The sequence below is a fragment of the Microtus oregoni genome, unplaced genomic scaffold (assembly GCF_018167655.1).
Source record: "Microtus oregoni isolate MIOR12 unplaced genomic scaffold, Mior012 000054F_ref0000373, whole genome shotgun sequence".
In the NCBI taxonomy this organism is placed as follows: domain Eukaryota; kingdom Metazoa; phylum Chordata; class Mammalia; order Rodentia; family Cricetidae; genus Microtus; species Microtus oregoni.
This window is the reverse complement of record NW_024543830.1, coordinates 1,447,323-1,459,906: the sequence shown is the minus strand read 5'-3', so window position 1 is coordinate 1,459,906 and position 12,584 is coordinate 1,447,323. Positions and strand designations below refer to the sequence as shown.

The following is a 12,584-nucleotide window of genomic DNA, read 5'->3' as shown; positions in this document are numbered from 1 at the left end:
CGGCTTTTCAGCAGTCTTCTGCCCCACCCGCGGCGCTCCCGCACCAATCAACGCTCGCCTTGGAGTCCGACCAATCGCGCTTCCCCGTGGTAGCCAATCCTGCCGCGGGCTGCCGTGAGTGACGGGCGCCGCTGCGCGCTGCAGTCCAATTACCCGGATGGAAAGTCCGAGCCCGCCCGCCTCGCTAGCCAGTTGGAGCGGCGGGAAGTAGAAGCTGGTGATGGAGCGTGCACCTGCTGAGCGTTCCCGAGCCACTTGCAGGATCCTGCAGTCCCGGGTCCTTCTCCGAGAGGAGGAGATCGCGCGGCCTCAGTCCGCGAGGGACTGCAGTGCTCCGCGGCTCCGGGGGCTGGAGTCACTCATGGCTATTCCCGGCCCTGCTGAATCACCTCTGCGGCCTTGGGGCAAGCCGCCTCGCGATGGGCGGTGCGGTGGCACCGATCTGTTAAGAATTTCTCCCTGGATCGTTCCCCACCCCCTTCTTGGCCTGCTAATCTGTTAAAGCAACTACGGTAAAGGAGTGACATGGGGCGGATGCTTCACCACGGCGTCCGAGCCCCGGACACTCCATGTGGACAGAAAGTGACCACCCGGGGAAGGGGGCTGCGGGTGGAGCGCGGCCCGCCTGCCCCGACTCCGGCTCCGGCTCCGGTCCCGGCCCCGGCCCCGCAGAAGGGGAGGCTTTGGTAGGCAGCGGTTTGCTTGGAAAACTGAATTCCAGAGGCCGCCTGGGTAGTTCCCGTACCGTTAGGAACGGTTGGTCCTGCCACCGCCTTCGCACTGTGGCGAGGGCTTAGTTGCTCCGAGTCACCAAAAGATGGTTTGCGCTATCACCTGGCATGCCTGGAGCGTGATGAGCACTCAATAAACAATAGCTGAGTGGATACAAAATGGTGTCTGGTCATTCATAAGTCGTTGGGTCAGTTTCCCCTTTATTGTTATCACTGTTATTTTAGAGATCCGTGCTTGGTATGTTGCCCAGGCTGTACTCAAATTCTGTTTGTTCAGGTTCTTGAGTAACTGGGGCTTAGACGTGCTCGACCTCTAGTCATACAAAAAATATATATTTGGATAAATAATACTTTCACCTAGAAGATTCACAAATAACAGTTATTGGAGAAAATGTTTCTTCAGAGGTAACCAATGCAACCAGTTTCTTGGGAAAATTTTTATAAGACAAGCCATAGTTAAAACACATATAAATGTTGAAAACATGCTGCACATATAAATTAGTAAATTTTTTTTGGGGGGTTGTCTTTTTTTTGTTTTTGTTTTTTGAGACAGGGTTTCTCAGTAGCTTTGGAGCCTCTCTTGGAACTTGCTCTGTAGACCAGGCTGGCCTCGAACTCACAGAGATCCATCTGCCTCTGCCTCCCCAGTGCTGGGATTAAAGACATGAGCCACCACTGCCTGGTTTAGAAAGCTTTTCATAGCAACATACCTCTCTGCCTCATAGTTAAATCTCAAGATATGACATGGATGTAAAACATGTATTTAGCCAGAACTTTAACACGTTTTTTTCAAGCATACTTCACTTTGTACTTTTACTATGTTTTATTTTTAAGACAAGGCATCTTTTAGGCGGTGGTGGGCCACGCCTTTAATCCCAGCACTAGGGAGGCAGAGGCAGGTGGATCTCTGTGAGTTCAAGTTCAACCTGATCTACAGATCTAGTTCCAGGACAGGCTCCAAAGCTACTGGGAAACCCTGTCTCAAAAAAATAAAAACCAAAAACAATGAAAAAAGACAAGGTATCTCTATACAGTCCTTGCTGACTTGGAACTCCCTATGTAGACCAGTTTTCTTTCTTTCTTTCCTTTCTTTTTTTTTTTTGGTTTTGGACTACATCTCTCTGGACATACCAGCTTAAAGAAGTGTGCCTTGTCATTTCATTTGGATGTACAAAGTTTTGCAAAGATTTTTCTGTCAAGATTTTTCCAAATTTTGAAAAGGATTTGACTTAGTATTGCCAGAGTGCCTTCCACAGAAGTTAAAAAGTTCTTGCACCTATCAGGCATCTATGAAAAAGACCTATTCGATAGCATACTTAAGCTGTATGTGGTCACACACCTTAATTGTTTAGACAATCTGACATTGGAAATTATCATTGCATTGCAATTTTTCATTTTCTTTATTGTAAGTTGGGTTGTATGTAATATGTTTACATGCACTGTATTTTCATTTTCTTTATTGTAAGTAGGGTTGTATGTAATATGTTTACATGCACTGTATTTTTTGTAAATTGTTTGCATGCCTTGTTAATATTTTATTCGTTATTGAAGCTTAATATTTGTTCATTGTCCATTAAATTTGAAATACTTTCCCCTTCTCCAGTTTATTCTCTTTTGTTTTTATTTAAATCATTTTTATGTTTATGATTATGAGTGTTTTGCCTGCATGCATGTCTGTGCACCATGTGTGCCTGGTGCCCATGAAGGCCAGAAGAAGGTTTTGGATTCCCCAGAACTGATGTGACAGGTGGTTGTGAACTGCCATGTGGGTGCTGGGAACTGAACCAGGGTCCCCTGGAAGAACAGCCAGTGCTCCTAACTGATAAGCAATCTCTCCAGCCCCTAATCTATGTAATTCAAACTGTTTATGGTTTTGCTGTACTATAGCTATTTGTGTGTAGGTGTGATATTTGTGTGGGGTGCATATGTGTATGCGCAGGTGCACCACACTTTTGTGGGTGGGGCAGAGGTCAGACACAGAATCCAGACATCTTCCTCGACCATTTCCCGCCTTTCTCTTTTCTTCTTTTTTTTTTTTTAAAGACAGTGTTTCACCTGTTTCACCCGGAACCTGGAGTTGGTGTTTAGGGTAGGCTAGCTGGTCAGCAAGGTGCAGAGACCAAGCTGTCCCTTAGCTTCCCAGATTCACTACTACATCCTGCTTTTTCTGTGGGTGCTGGGGACCCCCACCTTAGAGCCTAATGCTTTCAGAGCACTGTCAGGGGCCAGCCTCGACACAAATACCTTTCTCCAGAGTAGAGGCATGGGAATAGAAATATAGTAAAGAATATGAAGACGTGAACGAAAATAATAAAACACAGAAATATATAGGATAGTATCGGGAGGGAATTTTCCAGTGAGTACTGAAAATTCGCCCATGTTTAATTTCCAACTGGTTAATATACCGCTGGCCTCAAAAGGTGGGAGTAAAACATAAGACTGCACTGGCACAAATTGAAAGTCACGGGGGGCTCCATTCATCATTCTCACTTCTTTTTTGTTTGTTTGATTTTTTTTTTTTTTTTTTTTGGTTTTTCGAGACAGGGTTTCTCTGTGGTTTTGGAGCCTGTCCTGGAACTAGCTCTTGTAGACCAGGCTGGTCTCGAACTCACAGAGATCCACCTGCCTCTGCCTCCCGATAGCGGGGATAAAAGTCGTGTGCCGCCAGCACCACCCCGCAGAATTACCTACTTTTAGAGCAAAGGAGCATTGCTGTCTTTATGATAGAGAATCTTCCTGCCCTATTGCTGTATTCTAAAGTTCTCATCGTGCAGAATCTACATGTGTCCTAGATATTTGAATGCCTGATATATACTATAGCAGTTTGAATGTATTTTATATATTTTCATGTGTATGTAGGTATGCTCATATGAATTTGGGCAGCTGTGGAGGCCTGAACTGGAATTACAGGCAGTTGTGAGCCGCCTGACGTGAGTCCTAGGGTCTGAATTCAGCTTCTCTGCAAGTGCAGCAAACACTTCAGGCTGTCTCTCTAGTTTCCCTTTTACATTTTCATGATTAAATAATTAAGTGGTTTGTTTATAGTGAAGTTGTGTGTACGTGCACACCATGGTGTGACCACGCCGGTCAGAAAGTGTGTTTTCTTGAATGACTGTGTGGCCATTAGAGAAGAATTTTTTTTTTTTTTTTTTTTTTTTTTTTTTTTTGGTTTTTTCGAGACAGGGTTTCTCTGTGGCTTTGGAGCCTGTCCTGGAACTAGCTCTGTAGACCAGGCTGGTCTCGAACTCACAGAGATCCGCCTGCCTCTGCCTCCCGAGTGCTGGGATTAAAGGCGTGCGCCACCACCACCCGGCCTAGAGAAGAACTTTTGAATGTTCTCCCTCCCGCCGTATGGGCCCAGGGGATCAAATCAGGTTTCCGGTTGGCGGCAATCTCCGTCATCTGCTAAATCATCTAGTTAGTTATTTTTTAATTTAAAAAGGTGGAATATTTAAATCCAAGGAACGATGCTCAGCATTGCTATCAAGAGCACATGATTCCTTTACAGGCCTCTCCTCTTGCAGCTCCAGTGCCGGGGAGGGGAGATCAAGAAAAGAAATGAAATAGACGTTCAAAGGAGGGATTAAAAACCAAAATCACAACAAAGGAAGTATTTTTAAAACATATTTTAAAATTTATTTAATAACTGCGTGTGTGTGGTCATGCTCGTGCTAGGGTATGTGTGTCGGGGGTCAACCTGTGGGAGGGAGGGAGCCGGTTCTCTCCTTCCACCTTGTGGGCTCCGCAGATTGAACTCAGGTCACATCAGGCTTCACTTGCTGAGCTGTCTCACCAGCCCTGGGAAGATTCCTTAATCAGGGGAATAAAGATTCAGGTGTTATTACTTTTCAAGGGGTTTCTGTCTGACTGTCTGGTAGGGAGTTTGGGGAGCAGAAGGAATACAGGAAATGGCTTCAGACTCTCCCAAGTCACTGACTTTTGGGTCTGTCATCTCCTTTCCCTCAGGTGCACAAGTCAGGACTGAAGTTGCCAGGTGCTGGGTGGGATAGACTGTCATTTCTTTCCTTTCTAGCTCCTAAAAGGCTGCTCTTTCCTTGAAGGGCTTCTAAACCGGCTTCAGGAGGCTGTAGGTACAATGAGCCCAAGCCGGCACTGCCTGGAGGATTCATTGGACAGGTGTTTCTACTCAGTAAGCCAAAGCAGAAAACGGGCTTTAGGGCATGGGGGTTGGCTCATCAGTTAAGAGTCTATACTGCTATTCTTGAGCAGTTCCCAGCACCCATTCCGGGCCACACACAACCATCTGTAACTCCAGTTGCACATGCCCACACAGTGACATGAATATAATTAAAAAAAAGAAGCCAACTTTAGATAGCACGGGATTCTCAGACAAGGTACCTGGTTCCAGAGCTCCAGCGCCCCCTCCCGCCCCCCATGTGAAATGGCCTTTCAACTAAGGCTGTGTTGTGTAAGCCTAAACAGCAGTATCCCCCGCCCACCCCCCTGCGGGAGTTACAGCTTCCTCCCGCGCCAGTCAAATCGCCACCAGAAACTAGTAATAGCTACCAGGACGCTGGTGCTGTGGTCCTGTCTTTACATCAGATTGATCAGGTGGCCCCGGAGAGTCTCAGTCTCCTCTACCACAACACTCTAAGGCTTCCATCTTGGTTTCCTTTACAAAGCGATTTGAAGGAACAGGATTTGTGGGCTGCCATTATTGTCCAGCCTGAGTTGTCCTTCTTAGTCCCACCTAGAGGTCCCCACCTAACCCTGAGAGACGAGTACTGGTAGAGGAAGGGGACAGGGACGACCAGAGCACCTGCTGTAGCATTTCTGTCACACTGTAAACCTTTTATCTTTGTTTTGAGGGGGTGGGGGGTGGGGAGCAAAGGCAGCCTGAGCCCTCACCTCAGCTTGACCCCTGCAAACAGGCTCCCAAGACCCGAGACCTGAACCTGCACTCGTGAGGTCTGGGATGGCTTTGGGTGCCTGAATAACGGGAAACATTTACCATCATAGTTTACACCAGACAGTCTCACGACAAGTCTGTGACTCTAAGCTGAGGGTGTTGTTTTGCAGGATTTTCATCCTTGAACAGGATCTAGAGCAGCAAAGGAAAGGCGGAAGTCAGGACTTCGAGGGACCGATCTTTCAGGGACCTATATGGGGGAGAGCTGAAATGGCCCCAGAGGGCTTTGCCGGTTCTGTTGGTCCTTACAGCCTAGGAACTTTGGTGGTGTTCCTATGAAACAACAACAACAAAAAAGTCAATGTGGTCTACATATCGAGTTCCAGGCCAGCCAGTAAGACTTTGTCTTGAAAAAGGGTGTATGGTGGGGGAAGAGGGGGAGAGTTGGGAGGGAGACTGGAGAGAGGGCTCAATGGTTAAGAGCACTTGCTGCTTTTGTAGAGGACCTGGGTTTGGTTTTCAGTACCCAGACGTTGGCTCACAACCATTTGTAACTCCATTTCCAGGGATCTAATGTCCTCTTCTGGCTTCTGTGGGCACCGAGTACACACATGGTGCATATACATGCATGCAGGCACTCATACATCCACATAAAATAAAAAAGATAAATCTCGGAATAGGGGGAGTGGGGAGCAATCCACAGGCATCTCCCAGGTGGCAACCTGATGAGCTGCTGGTAGATGAGAGAGAGAAGGAGGTTGCAGAATTACTCTTTGGACCGCGAGGGCATGGAGGAGGTTGGGGTTTCAGGAATGTCCTTTTCTCCAGCCTTGCTCTATAAACACCTAAACTCTTACAGCCACTTCTGGCGCTCCCAAGTGCTTGTGTGCTTGGGTCCTCTCAGTCCAGCTTTGCTGGCTCAGGGCCGCCAGCTGCACTCCCCCGCCAGGGACAGTTTGAGATAGGAATCTTGCAGCAAGTGGCTCCTCCTAGCAAGGGCAACAGCAGCCACTAGAAAGCACGTGGTGTTTTGTGAGGTGGGCAGGGACTCAGCAAGGAGGAAGGAAACTAAGGACATTGGATAGATGTTGCAGCCAAGAGAAAAAGGCTCCCTGGGGCTGCATGACTCCATTTGTCAGTCTTTCCTCCCCTTCTCCCTGCCTCCTTTCTCCTCCTCCCTTCCTGATGCTGTCACTGTCTAGAGCTCCCAGCATCTCTGTGCTTTGGGGCTCTGTCCTCTGTTGGAAGCGCACTGTGTGCAGTCAGCAATTCTACCTCTCACTCCGCTTGCTCTTTGAGGTGACATTTATCCACATTTATCCAGGGACAGGTTCCCACCAGGGCCACACTAAATCCAGCCGAGGGAGCCAAGGATGCATCCAGGCAGCTGCTACCCTCTTCCCTCCACTTCTCACTGTGGCTTACAGGGCTCCCCGTCCTTGCTCCCAGATGCATTCTGTGTCTGTTGGCCGTCCCCTAGGAGCTCCCTTCTGGCTTTCCCCTTGCCAGGCACGCTTGGGATCAGCAACACTAGGAAGACTGAAGATGTGAAACAGGAGATTGCTGCATAGGGATCCCTTCAAAGGTGGGGGAATCTTGACTTCTTTGGCTCTAGAGAGACGGGGAAAGGGGAAAGGTAGCAAACCGAGAGCAGCAAGGGGGACTGACCTCTGCAGGCCTTTGGGCCCCCTCACCCTTTGTGCCAGGCTTGGTTAGGTGGAGCCAGATGACCGCTAACTGAACAGGGAGGGAAGCTGGGAGGGGAAGAAGTAGATAGAAGTAAATAAAGTCCCAGAGATCATGTCACCGTGGTGGCTTTTGACAGTCAGGGAGGTGGCCAAGGCTCCTGCAGGCAGAATGCCAGAAATAGGCCACAGTCCCAGGCATCTGCTGAATCCTTGACTCTACTTCATTGCACCCAGGGGCGCTGACTGAATTTGGCACTGGGGAGCAGAAAAGAAAGGGAAAATGCCTGCATGATGAGCAGACTCTAAGCCGTTTGTGGTACTTCCCAGCTCCACGTCTGAGATAATCTCACGGTTGTGTTTAGCAGCTGGTCCTGTAAGTGTGTGAGTGTGTAAGTGTGTGTGTGTGACTGTGTAAACTGGTGTGTGAGTGTGTGAGTGTGTGAAGAGCAGACTGGAGCCTTGTGTTCCTTTCCTGCCTGGTGTGGGGGTGCCAGATGGGGGCTGTCTTGGCCATAAGGTGAAAAGGTGACCATGCTGTCCTCAGCTAGAGCAGCTCTCGGAATGCAGGCCACAGGTGTGGGAGGCTGTGTTGTTTGACAGGAAGCTATGGTTCAAGAGACTTTAGTCTGCCTTTCCCTTTGGCTTCTTAAGTGGACTTGGGGAGTTTTCAGTATGGAAGAAAAGATCAGAATAACTTGGCAGTGACCCGGTTACCCCCAGAGTTCTTATCCCCAGAAGGCCGAGGTGCCACAAAATCAAAAGTCACGTGGTGCTTGACCCGGCCCTTGCCTTTACTCCAAAGGGCAATCAGACCGAAGCAGAGGGTAACTGAGGTGAGGAAGGGGAGAAAACCCACTGCCAGCACCATAACCACACCCCTGCTGTCCAGAAAGAAAGGCCCTGGGATTCCTGGCATGGTGATGTTGGGGTCAGAGACAGTGCCATTTGGTGGTTCGACTTGGATAACTTCCAGCCAGGTCCTCAGGGAGTCATTCCCAGCAACATTGCTGACTACACAGACATAGGCTCCCCTGTCCCGCAGCTGCACGGAGCGAATCTCCAGTGTACCATCCTCTAGGACCCTTACTCGCCCGGCCCTTCCCAGCCAAGCTCCCTGAGGCCTCATCCAGGAGACCGTGGGGGCTGGATCTCCATCTCCAGAGCAGGAGAAAACAGCATGGCTCCCCTCCTCTGCAATGACCCACCGAGGCCCTGACTTTCTGATCAGGGCTGGTTTGCAAGTGAAGTGGCCTGGAGGGAGGATGTCTGAAAACTCCCTTAGGCTTTTCCCTTGGACGTGTTGGGGGCCAGCACAAGCAGGGGGGGACGCGCCAAAGTCCAGGCGGCGCCGGAGGCGGAGCAGCCAGAGGAGGCGGCAATCGCAGGTTAGGGGGTTACCAGAAAGCCTCAGGGTGACCAGTTTGTCTGGAGAAGGAAAGGCTGTTTCCTCTAGGGTCTGAAGAGCGTTGTCTGCTACATCCAGCAAGTGGAAGGCGGTCAGGCCGTGGAAGGCATGCGCAGCGATGGAGGTGAGGCAGGCCCCTGACAGCCTGAGCTCCTGGAGCCTGACCAGGGGGCTGAGCCTTCTGGCTGGGATGGCTGAGATAGGATTCTGAGACAGATCCAAGACCCTGAGGAAGCTCAGATGGTGCAGTGCCTGGAAGGGTACTGAGCTCAGATTGCAGCGGGTGATGGCCAGGGTGCTCAGATTGAGCCCAAGCAGGCTCCCTGGGTCCAGGGCCTCCAGAGATGGCCAGTGGTGGATCTCCAGCTCCTTTAGCTGCCCTAACCCTCGAAGCGCCCCCGCTGGCAGTCTCTCAATATCCAGTTCTCGAAGCCTGAGAGTCACTAGTGCTGGGAGCTGGGCAAGGGCTAGGCCAGGCACTGTGCTGAGGTTGCAGCGTTCCAGGGTGAGGGTACTTAGCTTGGCCAGCCCTGCAAAGGCCCCGGGAGCCACAAACACCAGGTGATTGTCTCCTACCTCCAGTTGCTGGAGGCTGCCCAGCTCACCAAAGGCTCCATCTAGGAAGAGCACAATCTGATTGAGGCGGAGGTCCAGCAGTGTCAGAGTAGATAGCCCTGAGAAGATCCCAGGACCCACAATTCTCAGTCGGTTGCCCTGGAGCCTCAGGGTGAGTAGATTTTGTAAGCCATGGAAGGCCCCAGGCTCAAGGGTAGAGAGCTGGTTGTAGCTGAGGTCCAGTTCTTGGAGTTGGCCCAGTCGGGAGAGCATGCCCCGCTGAAGCCCCCACAGGCGGTTTCTGCTCAAGTCCAGGAGCTCTGTGTCCAGTGGAAGCCCTCCAGGGACAGCGTCCAGTCGCCTGTGGGCACAGAGTACTGCCCGGGTTTGGGAGGTGCAGTCACACACAGTAGGGCAGCTACTGTTGCTGCCTCCAGGTAGGAGGAGCAGGAAAAGGAGTGGGGGCCACGGAAGCCAGGCTTGCTTCCGAGCTGTGGCTGCGTCCATCCCCCGAGGCCTGGAATAGACGATGACATGGCCTTTTTTGCAAAGTGGCTTCAGAAGACGATGACCCTGCATTCTCCTGAGCCTCCTTAAGGGGAGGAAAAGTGACCTGTTGACTCCATCTTGCCAGTAAGTGTGTCACACAACCAGGGAAACCTGGGAAACCTGTACTGCCTCCCTGGGGCTTCTTAAGGTTCTTCCTATGGGGAAATGTCTCCCTTGCAGCCCTGGATAACCAGCCATGAACTTCCCATGCATGAGTCCCTAGTCCAGCTGGTTTCTGTGGTGGAAGGCTTAAGGGACTGAGTAGTAGGGAAAGAACTTTCCCTGCATCTCCCTTATATCCATGAGACCAGGAATACCTTAGGTCCTGTTGCTGTGACATCTGTTCTCAGCAATCAGAACTCTGTTCTGTTCCTCTCATCCCTACCCACCCCTTTTGGCTTGCTTGTTTGTTTTGTTTTTGAGACAGGGTTTCTCTGTGTCACAGCTCTGGCTGTCCCAGAACTTAATTTGTGCACCAGTCTGGCCTTGAATTCACAGAGATCCCCCAGACTCTGCCTCCCGAGCACTGGGATTAAAGGTGTGTGTCTCATTCTTGTTCTCCTGTATTTTGTGCACACAACTTTACCTAAGTCTCAGGGAGATCCCATCCAGACCAGAAAGAAGTCCTCACCTTGACAGTCATCAGAAGCAAAGGGACATACATACAAGTTTCAGCTCTGCTCCAGTCTCTGCCCTCTTCCAGCCTGGCCCCGGGCCCAAGCTCTGGACTAGCCAAGCTGGTGTACTCAGAAAGTGTGTGGATGACAAGCCTGGCTGTGTATTAGCTACGGAAAAGAGTGCAGCAGCACTGGACGATGAGATTGGGGATCCCTTACAAGAGCACCTCTTCCTTCATAGAGGGATTGGGATGTGGAAACTATCCAAAGGGTACTGAGGTTTTGCTTTGTGCTTCTCTTCTGTCCTCCCTTACTGGGGTTTTGAATCTGTGCCTCTGCAGGAGAGCTTAGACCTCTTTCTGCCTGAGCTGCCTGACAAGACACTAGAAATGTGACCCAAGGAAGCATGGAGAAAGAGGGAGAGACAGCAATGACCAGGTGCCATGGATGGGAGGAAGGGAACCACTGGCTAGTATAGCAGACACCTGGATATAAGCAATGCACAGCACCCATCTGTATACAGTGGGTCTCTGGGTACCAGAAGCCTGGGCAGTATCGGCAGGTGGTGACCATGATGACAAAGGCATCTTAAATGCTGCGTGCTTCTGCTTGCCTTGCTGATGCACAGGGACCTCAGAGAGAGGAATATGAGAGTTAGGAAGACATGGCCAAGGGACAGAAGTGAGGCAAGCCGACATTCCTGCAGGCCACCTGCTGTGTTCCCCTGGCTGCAGGTCCTGCACCTCCAGACTTTGGGGCTTCAGGTTCTCTGGGTCCTGTGGAGTCAGCTTTCTGCTGCATGTCCTACTTTCTTCCATATGGAACACAGGAGGAGCTGCGGCTTCCCTTTCCTTCCTATACTCTGGAGAGTCTCCTCCAGCCACTTCAGAGGATCATAGCAACTGGGCAATGCCAAGTTCAATCCTCAGTATGGAGGCTAGCAGAAAGATCAGGGGATGAGGGGTGCGGGAAACTGTTGTGGGGTGATTTGGGGAGGGGAAAGAGTGGCAAGGGGCAACGCCTGCTAAATCTGCGCCCGACCCTTTCACAGTTATCTCTGGCCTCTCCTCTCCCTGGGCCTGTTCTGGGAAGTCCACCTGACAGCTAGCTTGTCATTTCTGTTGCTGCAGTTCTTGCTCATCCATTGCTCTGCATTCAGCAAAAGTGCAGTGAAGCATGTGTGCCAGCTCCCTTCCTTCCTGCCTCCATGCGTCTCCTCCTGGTCCCCAAAGCCTGCTGGCCCAGTGGCTGGGGGCTTCTGGCCAACATCATCTATTTATAAGGTGGCTAACTGAACCATAGTCTCCCTTTCTTATCCTCTGTGGCTGCAGGACTGGCCTCTGGTCACTCGGTCTCTCCCTCTGGAGTCTGGGGCATTGTTCCCTCAGGGACACAGAGCTTGTCTCTTGTCTCTATGTGACGGTTACAGACCCATATGGACACATACCCACTTTAAAGTACACCTGGCTGAGGCGTAGGGACCTGCATGGAGAGGGGTCACTTAGGAGGAACACCCACACTGACTGTAGGGGGAAAACCCTTTGTAGCGGTAGAAGGAACACTAGGGAGAAGGAAGGGTGGTCTCCTTGGAGTCCTCCCCAACAGGGTTGCCTGGGACATTTTAGTTTTCCAATCACAGTCCTGTGGGGCAGGGTGAATGGTTGGCCGGGGGTGGGGGGTGCAAGCTCCCTTTCCTTTACAGGCACAGTTAGCCTGGCCTTGTCTTTGAGAATGCTGTGGGAAAGGGCAGCTGAGACTTCCGCAAAGAGGGCAGGGGCACTTACCGGAGAAGCTGGAGGGTGGCACCAAGTTGGGCGCTGTATCTCTCCGAGGCTGGGGCCTGTCCCATCCGAGTTGCACCTTGGCCCCTCCAGCTCCCCTGTGCGTATGACTCCCCACTCCCCAGCAGCCTGCAGCATCAGCCCGCTGGCGGGACTGCTGTGGCTGCTGCCGCCGCCTCTACTGTTACTGCGGCCGCGCCGCCAAGACCAAGAGAGAGAAAGGAGCCAGAAAGCATTTCTTCTCTCTCTCTCTTTCTGTCTCTCGCTCTCTGTCTCTCACTCTCTGTCTCTCTCTCTAGTCTCTCTCTCCTCTTCTCTCGTTTTAAACCAGGCGAGAATGAGTCTGCAGCAACCCTGTTGGTGCAAAATAAATAAATAAAGCGACCAG

General features: G+C 51.0%; 1 protein-coding gene across 1 annotated transcript; it reads right to left on the bottom strand.

The window, feature by feature from the left end:
* Positions 1-7,974: 7,974 nt before the first annotated feature.
* LOC121437734 (leucine-rich repeat and immunoglobulin-like domain containing-NOGO receptor-interacting protein 4) lies at positions 7,975-12,264 on the bottom strand. Its single transcript, XM_041637807.1, has 2 exons — positions 12,200-12,264; positions 7,975-9,766 (listed from the first exon to the last, which is right to left on the bottom strand). Exons 1-2 carry the CDS (start codon positions 12,262-12,264, stop codon positions 7,975-7,977), a joined length of 1,857 nt encoding a protein of 618 aa, XP_041493741.1.
* Positions 12,265-12,584: the final 320 nt, after the last annotated feature.